Genomic DNA, 13,026 nt, shown 5'->3' with positions numbered 1-13,026 from the left:
GCAAATCTTACATTATAATGCAGACTACACAGCATCGTCTTGTCTTCATACTCAGTATTATTTTCCTCAGATCTTGATCATCCAAAAATTGATCGTCCATTGAAATGGTCCCTACTTAGGCGCTATCTGCTCACTTTTTCTGCATTAGCTGTCCTCTCGCCCCCTGCTGCCAGAACCCTAAGCAAACCTGGCAGCTCTGCAGACCCGGAAAGAAAACAAAAACAAAAACAAAAACAAACAAACAAAAAAAAACCCAGCTGGTTTTCAAGTCCCTTGGGGTCAGAAACACAGGAAAGGCCAGGCGGGATCTGGAGCTTGGAGGCCCCGCCCCTCCCCCCGCCCGCCGCGGGGGCGGAGCGGCTCGAGTCCCGCCCGCGGGGGCGGAGAGGGAGCCGGGGCGCCGGGCAGCTCGGCTCGGCTGGTTCCGGGTTGAGAGGCTGCGCTGGACCGAAGCGGTGGCCGCTGAGCTGGTGCGGGTAAGGGGCCGCGCGGGGCCGGGATCTGCGGCCAGGGTCGGGCAGCTGAGTGGGCCGGCACCCCTCCTCTGCTCTGCCGGGCAAAGCCGCGGTGCGGCTGGGTCTGGCTGCTCTGTCCCGCAGAATTCCCCATCCCCAGCTCGCCCCCCTCCCAAAGCTGTCCGGGTCCCAGGATTCCAGCCCCACTGTGGCCTCCGCCCCCCTTCGGGATCTCCTCCTCGCAGCCTCTATCCCTTGGGACTGTCTGGTCCTCTAGATCCTCCTCGCTTGGAGCCCCTTCCTTGGGACGCCCTCGGCCTCTCTCCTCCAGCGCCCATCGCTGGTGGCCACCTAGTACCTCGAAACCGAGCTCCGGGGCTCGCATCCCGGGTGGCCCCCACTCGGCACCGAGCCACCGTGTCCCCCGCGTCGCAGACAGCGCTCCCCGGCGCCTGTCGCCCGTGCCCCCGTGGGCCTGGCTCCCGGGTGCCGCCCCCGATCGCGCCGCGCCGGCTGCTGGCCTCCCGGGCTCCGCTCCGCACCGCCCCCGGCGCCATGGCGTGCAGCCTGAAGGACGAGCTGCTCTGCTCCATCTGCCTGAGCATCTACCAGGACCCCGTGAGCCTGGGCTGCGAGCACTACTTCTGCCGCCGCTGCATCACAGAACACTGGGTGCGGCAGGAGGCACAGGGCGCCCGCGACTGCCCGGAGTGCCGGCGCACGTTCGCCGAGCCCGCGCTCGCGCCCAGTCTCAAGCTGGCCAACATCGTGGAGCGCTACAGCGCCTTCCCGCTGGACGCCATCCTCAACGCGCGCCGCGCCGCGCGACCCTGCCAGGCGCATGACAAGGTCAAGCTCTTCTGCCTCACGGACCGCGCGCTGCTCTGCTTCTTCTGTGACGAGCCCGCGCTGCACGAGCAGCACCAGGTCACCGGCATCGACGACGCCTTCGAGGAGTTGCAGGTACGTGGCCGGCAGGCGGGGGCGTGGGTGGGGTCAGGGTTCCATTAGGGGCAAGGGCCCCCGGCCGACTTAATGCAAGAGGGGCGTGGTTGGAACGAGGGGCGGGGCAGGGGGCGTGGCCCTTGGACATCGATATCGAATGGACTTGCGACAGTTCTGGGTTGGGACTAAGACAGGTCGAGAGTGGGGTGGGAACGATGGGTAGAGAGGTAGTCACAGCTGGACCAGCTCTTCCGGGCTAGGACAGGACCACTGTCGCAGTTAGCGTGGGGTGGGAAATTGGGAAATATGGTATTCTAAATGCAGCCACAGTGGCAGGTTTGGGGCATTGTGGGGTGCGGCTTGCTGCTCCAGGTGTTCCTAGAGATCTCGAGTGAGAACCGGGTCTCGGTTGTGCCATTCAGGTGGGGGTTAAGCAAATTGCCCAGAGAGCAGATTTGGGTGCCAAGGGTTAGGTCAAGGTGTGTGAGGCTCTAAGGTTGGAATCAAGTTCAAATATGGCAAGAACCGTTTTGGGTTTAAACCAGAGGAGGGGCCAATTAAGAGAGTGGAACCAGGAAATGAAAACTCAAGGTTTGGAGAATTAGACACAAAGGTGTTCGGGGAAGGTGAAGACAGGCTACTAGGACCAGACTCACCACGGCCCCTTGATGACCCCTGTTGACTGTCATCGGCATGAAAATCTTGGAGTAGTCAATTGAACACAGCCTTCAGCTGCAGCTAATCTCCCTTAAAACCTCCCTGTTGTTACTGACAGGACAGCCAGACCCTCATCAGTGTCTTTAGAACTCCCAAGATTCCACTTAGATATCTTCCCTGCAAAACCTTCCTCAAGCTCCATGTATGTGTGTGTATGTGTGTATGTATGTATGGATATATACTTGCATAGAAGACATGCACATAGAGAGAGAAATATAGATATATACACATACTGAGAGCTACATTTTCCTTCATGTCCTCTATCAATAAGTACGATTTTTCTTTATTTTTAATTATTTTATTTTATGTGTATGAGTATTTTGCCTGCATGTGTGTCTGTGCACCATTTACATCTGTGGTACCCAAGAGGCCAGAAGAAGGTGTCAGATCCCCTGGAACTGCAGTTACAGATGATCATGAGTCATCATGAGGGTGCTGGGGACCAAACCCAGGCACTCTGCAAGAGCTCTTAGCTGCTGAGCCATCCCTCTAGCCTCAGGCACACGCTTTAAAGGAAGCATTCTTACCGAGACCGGCTTTATTGGCATAACATAGCCTATCTCCCATATTCTCCCCAGTAGAGATTCTCAGTTACACATTTGCCTGCTAAAGGCTTGGAGAAATCTTGAAGGGAAGACGTCCACTTAAGTCCATTTAATAAAGTGATTCCCAAGCCTGTTTGAATCCTTTTTTTCAAGCTGATCTATTTCAACCCAGAATCCTCCTCCCTGGCTCTGGGATACCAATAGTAAACAATTCCCCCAAGGTATCAATGGCCTTTTCCTTGGCAGGTTTATTGCCCCCCAAAACATGGTGGATGAATGAATGAATAACTAAGCTTGGTCTAAGCTGGCCAGACTAGAGGACTCAGAAGCGGAAGATGTTTTTACTAAAAACAAAAACAAAGCAGTGCAGTGATGGTGCACGCCTTTAATTCCAGCACTCAGGGAAAAGAGGCAGGTGGATCTCTGTGAGTTCTAGGCTAACCTGATCTACAGAGTGAGTTCCAGGAAAGCCAGGGCTACACAGAGAAACCATCTTGAAAAGAGGAAAGAAAAAGAAAGTAGAGTCCACTGACTTTGGAATAGTGAGTTCTCCATCCTTCAAGAAACTTAATCGGGACATAAACACCTCCCTGCCTGCCTGCACTTTGCTGAGGCTCCCCTGGAAAGCACTGATCCGAAGTGTCTAGCCAGGGTGGGAGGAGTAGCGAGGAGTAGCGCTTCTTCCCATCCCTCCCTCTGGCTAAACTTCAGCCCCACCTCTCTCCCCTGAGAAAGAGACTTGCCTTAAAGTCCCCTTTGGATTTAGGCAGGTGGTGGCAGAGAAACCTGCCTCCCCTTAGAGAGGCTATGCAGAGAGGTGGGGTTCAGACCACACCCCACCCCCATCTGCCTTTCCTGCCTACTGGGAAAGCAGGCTCACTAACTGTAGCTGCACTGGGAATGGGGCAACCTCCTTCCTCAAGGTCTGCTTCCCGCAGCAGCTAGTGGCCCCTGTGCTGGGGCCCCTATCCCGGGGAATGACGGAACTGGCAAAGCCTGGGAGATCATCTGGTGCCGAGCTCACTTGGCAGATGGAGAGCTGGTAGAGGGGGAGGAGGGGACTTACCCAAGTTCTTGAAAACAGAGGAGGCCAGGCTCTCACAGCTGGGGTCTCCAGACCCCCTACCCAGAATTTGGCCTGCAGCGCTTACCTTTATTCTAAATCTTGGAGACTACAGAGCAGGAGGATTAATTGCTTTGTCTTTATCCGCAAGCTGCTCCACCCTGGCCCTGCCATATGCTGGCTGTGTGACCTTAGGAAAATGACTTGTTATCTCTGAGCTTCTGGCCCCTTGACCAACCATGCAGAACTGTTCTGCACCCTAGATTCCAGGGGGTGCGTCCTGGCATGCTGCATGAGTTCAGGCAAGTCACCTCAGTCGTCTGAGTCTCCACATGTCATCAGTTACCTTCCCAGGGAGGCTGTCGTAAGGGTCAACAGTTCTTGAAGTGCCTAGACCTGTGGCTGGCACAGTCAGAAAGAATAGCCTTTAGACGCCTGTCTTTATCCTAGTGATAATATTTACACCAAAAGCGGAGCAATACGATAGAAAAGGCTCATTCGACCTATGGGTAGCTTAGCTAGAATTACTGTAGAGTTGTGCGGAAGTTTCGTGTGTGTGTGTGTGTGTGTGTGTGTGTGTGTATACACATGCATGTCCCTCCCCTACTACTGATGATCTCCTGAAGTGTGTGTGTGCAAATGCATGTCCTCCGCCACTACTGATGAGCTCCTAGCATGTGTGTGTGTGCACATGCATGTCTCTTCCCCACTATTGATGAGTTCCTGGAGTGTGTGTGTGTGTGTGTGCGTGCGTGTGCATGTGTGTGTGTACACATGCATGTTCCTCCCCCACTACTGATGAGCTCCTGGAGTGTGTGCGTGTGTGTGTGTGTGTGTGTGTGTGTGAGAGAGAGCATGCACATGCATGTCCCCCCCACTACTGATGAGCTCCTGGACCACAGAGCAAAGGGGAAGGAGGAGCTCATCTCCCAAGAGTTTGGGGTTCATGAGCCAAGAGCTGCCCACAGCTGTGTTTGTAATGCCTCACATGGTCTTCCCAGCACCTGCTGTGGGTTCCGCTCTGATTTATTCCCTTTGTGAATGGAGGCAGCCTCGCCAAGCTAAGTGATGGTGAGGGTCAGGACTCGGGACCAGTCCAAATGGGCCACATACAACCTCTCTGCTGCCCCTGAGGGCCACTCCCTGGCCTCCCCATTCATCATCCAGAATTTCTCCTGCCCACCCCGCCTGTTTCTACATCAAGAGCACTTAGCACAAGACCAGACTAGGGACACAGTCCGTTGGTGCCAGCTGACACCACAGGGCAGGTGGCTGGGATGTCACCCTGATCAAGCAGAGCATCCGGCTCCCTCGCCATCTCAGGTTCCTGACCCCCAGAGAGAAGATCCGATTCATTCGAGAGTCCCTTCCCAGGCCTCATGTGATCGCTGGAGCGTTTCCTAAGGCATGCTTCACACCAACAAAGGCGACAGGGCTGGGCCTTGGATGGGAGCCTGGCAAACTGGGCACAGTGATGAGAGACACGAAGTCAGCCCAGGAGGGAGGAGTGGGCTTGAGGGTGTGGGGCTTAAATCTTTGCTCTGACTTCTTCCGCAAAGTGGAAGGGCTTTCCTGTCTCCTCTTTCTGATCTAAGACGTGAGAGTCAGAGGAAGGCTGTTCACCTTCCATGTAAAGAGAGTCACTGTCTGTCCCTAGGGTGACAGTCACGAAAGCACTTATTTTGTACCCTGGTCAGGGAGACAGATGCATGCTTCTGTCCTGGGATAATGACCCCCCCATCACATTTCCTGGGAAAGGGCACGGTGTTAGCCTACATGCGCGTGAGGCTGGCGGCGCCCGCACGATTCTCCATGAAGGTGTCTGCACAGCCAGGAAGCCTGGTTCATCTGCACAGGTCACAGTGTAGAACTGAGAGTTGAAGTTGGGGGGCCCCAAAATGTTCATTTTCTGGAACAAAACTGTCTGGTGACGAGATTAACAGTGACAAAATGAAGTGTAGGGTAAATGGGGTGTTTCAGGCATACCTGGTGCTGTGCGGTGGGCACAGTCCCTTGGCGTAGCCCTTCCTGTCCCTACCTCCAGAGAGGGTCAAGAACAGCAGCGTTCTTCAGACATTCCCTGGGGCTGGGAGACTGGGGACTCTCCTGAGTCCTCCCTGCAGCAGGCAGGAGAGCTAGAAGGCACAGCCTCTTCACCTGCCCTCCGACTGCCTCCTCGGGGAGTGACCAAAAGTACAAGAGCTTCTGACGCCCCCTGGCCCACTCTCCCCACTTTACAGATAGGAAAATAGACCTACCGGAGCTCTGGACCCAGTCAGCCTGAGATCACAGTCTGGCTGACCACCTACCTTGAATTCCACCGGACGCAGGGTGGCATGGAAAACCTGGAGGTGGGAATCAAACTTGGATTCAAGATTGACTTAAAATTTTGTCCTGGCCTCATACCTATATGGCTCCTGAGGGTTGGCCCTGTGTTGAACCCAGGAAAAAGCTACCCGATCCACCTTGCCATGGTTCCTTCTCTCTTCTAATGCTCACAGCCATTGCCCCATTTTACAAATGGGGAAACTGAGACACAGAAACTGTGCTTAGGTCACTCAACAATGAGCCAATTGGAACTTGAATTTGGGTCATGAGCAGGACCAGGGCTAGGCCCACACATACGGGGGGTGGGGGACGGTTGTTGGGGGAGGGTTTAAGGGTTGGGAAGAGGCTTAACTTGCTGAGGATAGGCCCTGGATGTGGATGTGGCACAGGGGCGGGGGTAGAGGGCATGCTTCCAGGGTTAGAAGTTGATCCTGGAGATGCCGGGAGACCAAGGACAGGTGTCAGCAAACCGGTGTAGCCTGTCAATTATACACCCAGGACAGTGTGCATGGCCACCTGTGGGAGGCCCTGGGACAGGAGAGCAGCTGTATTGCCAGGGACTGTGAGCCTCCAAAGGGCACAGGAAGCGCTTGATGCCAGAGAAGAATTCATGTATGCCAGGAGGAACAGGAGCAGCTAGGTGAGGGACTGGGAAGGAGGAAGAAGAAGAAAGCAAGGCACTCTGGGTAGGAAAGGAGGCGTGCAATGCCAGGACTCTGTCTCCAAACTGATGTTGCCTCCTTGGAGATGAGAAGGGTCCCTGAGGCCAGAGTCAAGATGGCTTTTGCAGCATCTTTTTCCCCTGGGGTCAGGAAGAGGGACAGCTTCATAGGAGAGGAGTCTGGGCCTCTGAGCCCTGGCTCTGTCCTTTTCATAATCACGTCCTCTGTACTGATCTTTCCAAAGAGCTGGAGAGCCCCAGAGCCTGGCAGCTGACAGAAGTGTACAGCTGTGTGCTTATGTAGTACTACAGGGTGCCCCCCCCCCCAGCATGCCATGAGCTGGCTCTGCTCTGATGGGCCCTGAGGACTCCAGCTCTCCCCAGCTGATGTCCAGGGCCTCCACGCCAGCCCAGTTGGCCCTAGCCAGCCTTTCCAGTTTGTGACTCTACCCACCTGTCACCTACCTGACTGTGGCCGCTTCCTGCACACATCAGGTGACCAGTCCTTAGCACTTGGAATGGCCAGGGGAGCCTTGTCACCTGCCTTCTCTGCCCTCCCATCAGAAATGAAGTCAGAGCCCAGAGTTCTGTGTGTTCCGAGGCCTGCTGCTCTCATTCTTTGGATGACTATTGCATGACTTTCCTGGTGAGTCCGTTTCTCTTCACATCAGACAGAGAGGGCAATAGCAACTCGGAGAAATGACTGCACCCAGCTTGATGAACCAATGAGTTCATTAGGGCTCCTTGCTGGAGAATGGGTAAGAGCTTGCTTATAGAAGCATAGGTAGCTCCCGGAACCATGTTAGGGAAAAGCCCACTCTAGCCCAGGTGACAAAGTCCCATATGGCTTTGTGACTTCAGCTAACCTCAGACCTCCTATAGGCTCCCAAAGCTGAGGCAGGGTTAACACAACCGGAGAAACAGGAGGTGCTGGGTGACTGGAATCTCAAGTGAAAGTCCGGTGACCCCTCTCCCGCTTCTGTGAGGAAATGCTAACTTCCCAGTCTTGAGCGGATACGGCCGTGGCCGTGTTGTACCTGGAGAACAGGGTCCACAGCCATGACGGCTCACCCTGTGTGGCGTGTCATCAGGAACCGAGCTATTTAATGGCCCCAGAAACTCTCTGAGGCTGATACTGTTACAGCCTCACTTTACAGGTTGGAAACCCAAGACAAAGGAAGGTGTCACCGCCATGGCCAAGGGGTGGCAGCTCTGTTGGCTCCCGGACAGACCCCCATGTGAACTCTGCTCTCCCTGACAGTTCTCTCCTATTTGAGATTTGCTTCTTCAACGAGCTGCAGACTATTCAAAGTTTAGGGACTATGTCTCTACAATTAGGGTGGCCACACAAATCTGACGCCCAGTGGGTGCTCCGAATTTTGGCATGCCCAGAAACTCCAAAGTGTTGCTGTTGAATAAAAGGAGTAGAGATCTCAAGGGTCAGTCTTGAACATGCTTTTGGAACCACCCAGAACCTTGCCTTTGTCTCTTAATAGCTTTGTGACTCTAAGCTAGCAGTCTGGTCTCTCTGGTCGTTAGTTCCTCTCTCTGTATGACAGAACCTTCTAGACTGTTGTGAATATTGGGTAATGAGATGCCTGTGAAATTCAAACTCAAACCACACCTACTTCCAGCTCCGGTGGTTCCAAGCCTCCCTACGGCTTGGAATGGCAGCAGTGCTCACCATGCCCTTCCTCTGTGGCTGCTCTGTCGCTTGGGAGTTTATGGACAGTTTCCTGTTTGCTAACTAGGCTCTCAACTACGAGTGAGTTTCTTGGCTTTGTCTTCCCTGGCAAGCCGTGTGGCCATGGGCCAGTCAGTCCCTTCCTTAGATTTGTTTCCCTGTCCTGGCGAAGGCAAGGGTTGGAGCAGATGGTCCCTCCCACCCCTTCCTGCCTTTGCCATCTCAGGAAGCAGGGAGGGGCCGCCTGGACACGAACATGAAGCAGTGACAGGAGCTTCAGATGGAACACGGGGACAGCATCCCAGTCACCCTGTAAATGCCAGGTTACATGCCCTGAGGGTCTAAATACATCTTACTACTACCTCCTTCCACTGACCCCACCCTAGGACCTATGATTTATCCCCACTTTACAGGTGAGGGCCTTGGGGCTCAGAGAGGTTAGATGACATCTCAGGGGACACACAGCTAGCAGGTGACTGAGCCAGCTTTCTCACCCATATCTGTCTGATCTGAAACTGGAGAAGACAGTGAAGTGCGAAGTGACCCAGCTCAGTCTGCCTCCTGCATCCACCATGTGGGCTCCAGGCTTTGGGCTTCCTGGGATTAACTGTTTCCAAGGTTGTATATTGGGCCCAGAGCTACCTGCCCTGATCCTCCTAGGCTTCTCTCTCTCTCTCTCTCTCTCTCTCTCTCTCTCTCTCTATATATATATATATATATATATATATATATATATATACACACACACACACACACACACACACACACACACACACACACATATAATCTTTCTATCTGATGTCAATGTTATAGCTGACTTCTCCTGTTCTCTCATGGGAAGCTCATAACCTTCCAGGATATTGGTCTCTGAGCAGGTTCACCTTGCAAAAGTCAGAAGATAGGCGTGTCTGGCCCTGTCCTAGGTCCTGAGAGTGAGAACAGTTCAGGATGTGGTCACTACCCTGAGGAGCCCAAGATCTAGCTGAGGAGACTGATAGGTAACCTCACGGAATACAGTGTGTTGAACTTGGGAGTGTGGTTCAGTTAATAGAGTGCTCGCCTAGTATGCATGAAACTCTGGGTTCAGTCCCCAGCACGACATAAATGGGGTGTTGTGTTTCACACTGGCAAAGGATCGGTCCAGCCTGGCTTAGTGAGACCCTATCTCAAAGGGAGAAGAATTCATTTGCTACAATAGTACGAGGATGGGCCCTGCAGCACACAGAGGAATGTCGGAAGAGGGAGAGTTCGGGGGGTGGGCTCTCAGGACAGGTGACCCCTGAGTCACATGAGCACCCTGAACAGAGGCCACATCGCACAAGGGCTGGGAGGCAAACACGGCATGGTGTTTAGTGCTGTCTAATAGAACTTTCTGGAACACTGGAGAGTTCTGCATCTGTATTGCTTGGTGATATAGCTGCCAGCCCTAAGTGGCTATTAAGCCCTTGAGATGAGACAAGGCCAGGACAGTCAAGAAATTGAATTTTCCGCTCCATTTCATTTTCACCCACTGCCGTGTAAATGGCCGCATGAGGCTGAAGGCTGTCATGCTGAGCAGGGCAGGTATAGACCAAGAGATGACTAGAGATGGCAGGGCTGGTGTGGAGGGCCTTGAATGCTGCCCCCAGGCCTTGTGCTCGTCTTTCCAGACACCGAAGAAATCCTTTTAATGTTCACTGACGCCGCTGTGTGTGTGGGGGGGGGCATCGGACACAGAATAGAGGCGGGTCCTAAGGTAGGAATTCAAAAAAGAACTGGTGAAGGCGGAGCCAGGCGCTGTGGGTGTGGCGACAGGACCAGACTCCGCAGAAAGCCTGAGGGCCGACTGGTCAGCTTCAGAGATGGGTCGTGGGTTTCTGGCCGGGGTGGCATCAGTGGGTACACTTCACCCCATAGAACCACCTCTCCTCAGGAAGGAAAGGCAGGTCTGATGTCCCTCACACTACTCTGAATGCACAGTGGTGAGTTTGCCCTAGTCTCTCTCCATATAGTTCTCCCTGTCCCTCATTTTTCTTTCCCCAGCCCTGACAGTGCCGTAGGTGTCCTGGGAGGTCTTGGAGTGTATGTGTAGAGGAGGGAATATTTCCCCTGCCCCCTGGATGGATGTAGGAAGAAGGATAAGCCAGTTCCTCAAACCCTGGGTTCAAAACCAGTGAGGAGTTTGTCCACATTCCCAAGATGTTCCGAGCAATGTGACAAATGGGGTTTCCAGGACCTTACAGGACCTATGGCGACCGCCACGGGGGAGAATCCAGCACTAGTCATTTCTCCAAACGTCTACCTCTTGACCGGACAAATTCCCAACTAGATTAGACCCCAAGTTGTCAGAAGCCACGTTCTGCATGGTGGCGAAGTAGGCATGCCTGTCGAGGACTCAGGGGCCCGGGAGCCTTAGGAATGACCCTCAGCTGCTAAGTAGTTCAGGATTTCTCTCTCATGAAAAGCAAATCCACCAGAGAGGGCTCCAGGCTCTGGTGTGCAGGGGACATTGAACTGGATCCTGAGAGCTAATGTCTCACATCTCTTGCTGCTCGTCCAAACACCTCACACGGGTGACCTGAGGCCCACTCTGTGGAAAGCATGGACACCATTGGCATTAGCCAACAATATCAGAGCTTGCTTGCCTTCTGTCCTTACTTCCTTTTTCTCCCCCAGGGAACAGGTCTGGTGATTGTGTGTCTGTCCCCATAGTCCTCCGAGACACAGTTATTTCTTCCTTCACCTCTGTTGTCACAATCACCTCACACCGAGACGGCTGCTGGAGTTCCAGCCATCATATCTGCCGCCCCCATCTCTTGTTATCAATGGCTGTCTTCAGGCCCGTGTGCCTTCCTCTGAGTGGGACTTCCCCAGGCACAGCATCTAAACGGGCCTGCCTGCCACACGCTCTGCCTTCTTTTCCAGAGCGTGGACCGCATTGGTCATTCCCTCTCTGGTTGCCTTTTTTCCTGTTTCTGGTCAGTCTTGCTCACTGGACTGGAGGATCCATGTGGGCGGAAATTGCATCTGCCTTGTTCTCTGCTGTGTCTCCAGACATCAACAGTGTCCCTTTTGTTGTAGCTGCTCAATAAACTCTTGGTAGACGACGGAGCGGTAGCAGCAAAGGTCATTCTGTGTGCTCTAGTCCTCAGTTACTGTGATACCGTGGCCATTTCCTTGTGTCAGCACTAAGGTTGTGGGATGAGTTGGACCTGTTGTTTGTTGAGTATCTTCCCTGCTCTGACAAGATGGGAGGTAAAAATAGGAACCAGCTGGATGGTGATGGTGGCGCACACCTTTAATCCCAGCACTTCGGAGGAAGAGGCAGACAGATCTCTTAATTTGAGGCCAGTCTAGTCTACAAACCAAGTTCCAATACAGCCAAGGCTTCAAAGAGAAACCCTGTCTCAAAACGAAAAAGAAAAAAAAAAAAAAGGAACCAGCACCTCAACCGGTCTGGCATCACGAGGCCTAAGTCGACTGGAGTCTCCAGGAATTGTTCAGGTCCTGTTTTTATGAAAATTCACTCACAGATCCCCCTTCCTGAGGCCCTAACTAGTACCAGATTGCCCCTGGGTGCAGACCACAGAGGGAGATAAGAACCTATCATGAAGAACCCTAGGGCTAGTATGGGAAGGGCGACCCTCGCCTACTGTACAGAGGCTAGAGGCTCAGTAAGTGCAGACAGCTGGACTCTGTTGGGGACCACCCACCTCCACCCCGATTTGTTTATTTGATAAATAAACAGGCCCTCCACCATGTGCTAGTACCACTCTGGGCACTAAGAATACAGAAAACTTTAGCAACAAACCAACTACACAGGATTCCCACTCATAAAAGTCCTATCTCAGTGAGGGAGGCAAGCAATACACACACAAGCTGTTGACGAGTGTGGTCCTTTCTGTCAGGGAATGGTACAGCTAAGACCCCAGGGTTGTGTAAGGGAGGTGCCTCTGTCTGTGGGGCAGTCAGACAAGACTCCAGCTAAGTGAATGCTACGAAGCCCGAGCAAAGAGTGAGTGCAAAGTCCCGAGGCTGGAGAGTTGTGACTCCGCTGTGGTCTGCTGGCCTAGCGTGCACACGGCTGGGGGTTCTATCTCTGTACCACCACCGCCAAAGTCATGTCCCAAGTGTTGAGGCCGCTCTGGATGATGGAGGGGAGCCATTTTGGCTGGCTGGGAGCAAGAAGGGAGAATGGTGGAGACAGTTTGGAAGCGAGGGGCAGGGGAGGGAGCTGCGAGGTTGAAGTAGGTACTGAATACCTCAGTGATCAACAGGAATAATTCCCAGTGCGATATTTTTTCAAACAAAATTAATGCCAGAAAATCTATAATGAACAGACTATCAATATTTTAAGCAAGGCCATCACAAGTATCCTATTGAGCCAAATGGAACTCCAGACAGAGGAAAAAAATCACAAGCCGGGCGATGGTGGCGCACGCCTTTAATCCCAGCACTTGGGAGGCAGAGGCAGGCGGATCTCTGTGAGTTCGAGACCAGCCTGGTCTACAGAGCTAGTTCCAGGACAGGCTCCAAAGCCACAGAGAAACCCTGTCTCGAAAAACCAAAAAAAAAAAAAAAATCACAAAACTGAGGCTGGTTTTGGTCCAAGGAGGAGGCATTTGGATGTGAGTGTGCGTGCGTGCGTG

At 53.3% G+C, this 13,026-nt stretch overlaps 1 protein-coding gene across 2 annotated transcripts in view; it reads left to right on the top strand.

The window, feature by feature from the left end:
• Positions 1–414: 414 nt before the first annotated feature.
• Trim62 (tripartite motif containing 62) overlaps positions 415–13,026 on the top strand; it is a 28,076-nt gene continuing 15,464 nt past the window's right edge. For both annotated transcript variants that reach the window (XM_057784959.1, XM_057784958.1), the window contains exon 1: positions 415–1,418. In XM_057784959.1, the coding sequence (XP_057640942.1) occupies positions 1,011–1,418 (408 nt within the window). In that variant the 5' untranslated portion in view covers positions 415–1,010. The remainder of the gene's footprint in view (positions 1,419–13,026) is intronic.

This window comes from Chionomys nivalis, chromosome 11 (genome assembly GCF_950005125.1).
Source record: "Chionomys nivalis chromosome 11, mChiNiv1.1, whole genome shotgun sequence".
In the NCBI taxonomy this organism is placed as follows: domain Eukaryota; kingdom Metazoa; phylum Chordata; class Mammalia; order Rodentia; family Cricetidae; genus Chionomys; species Chionomys nivalis.
This window is presented reverse-complemented; position numbering and strand designations above follow the sequence as displayed.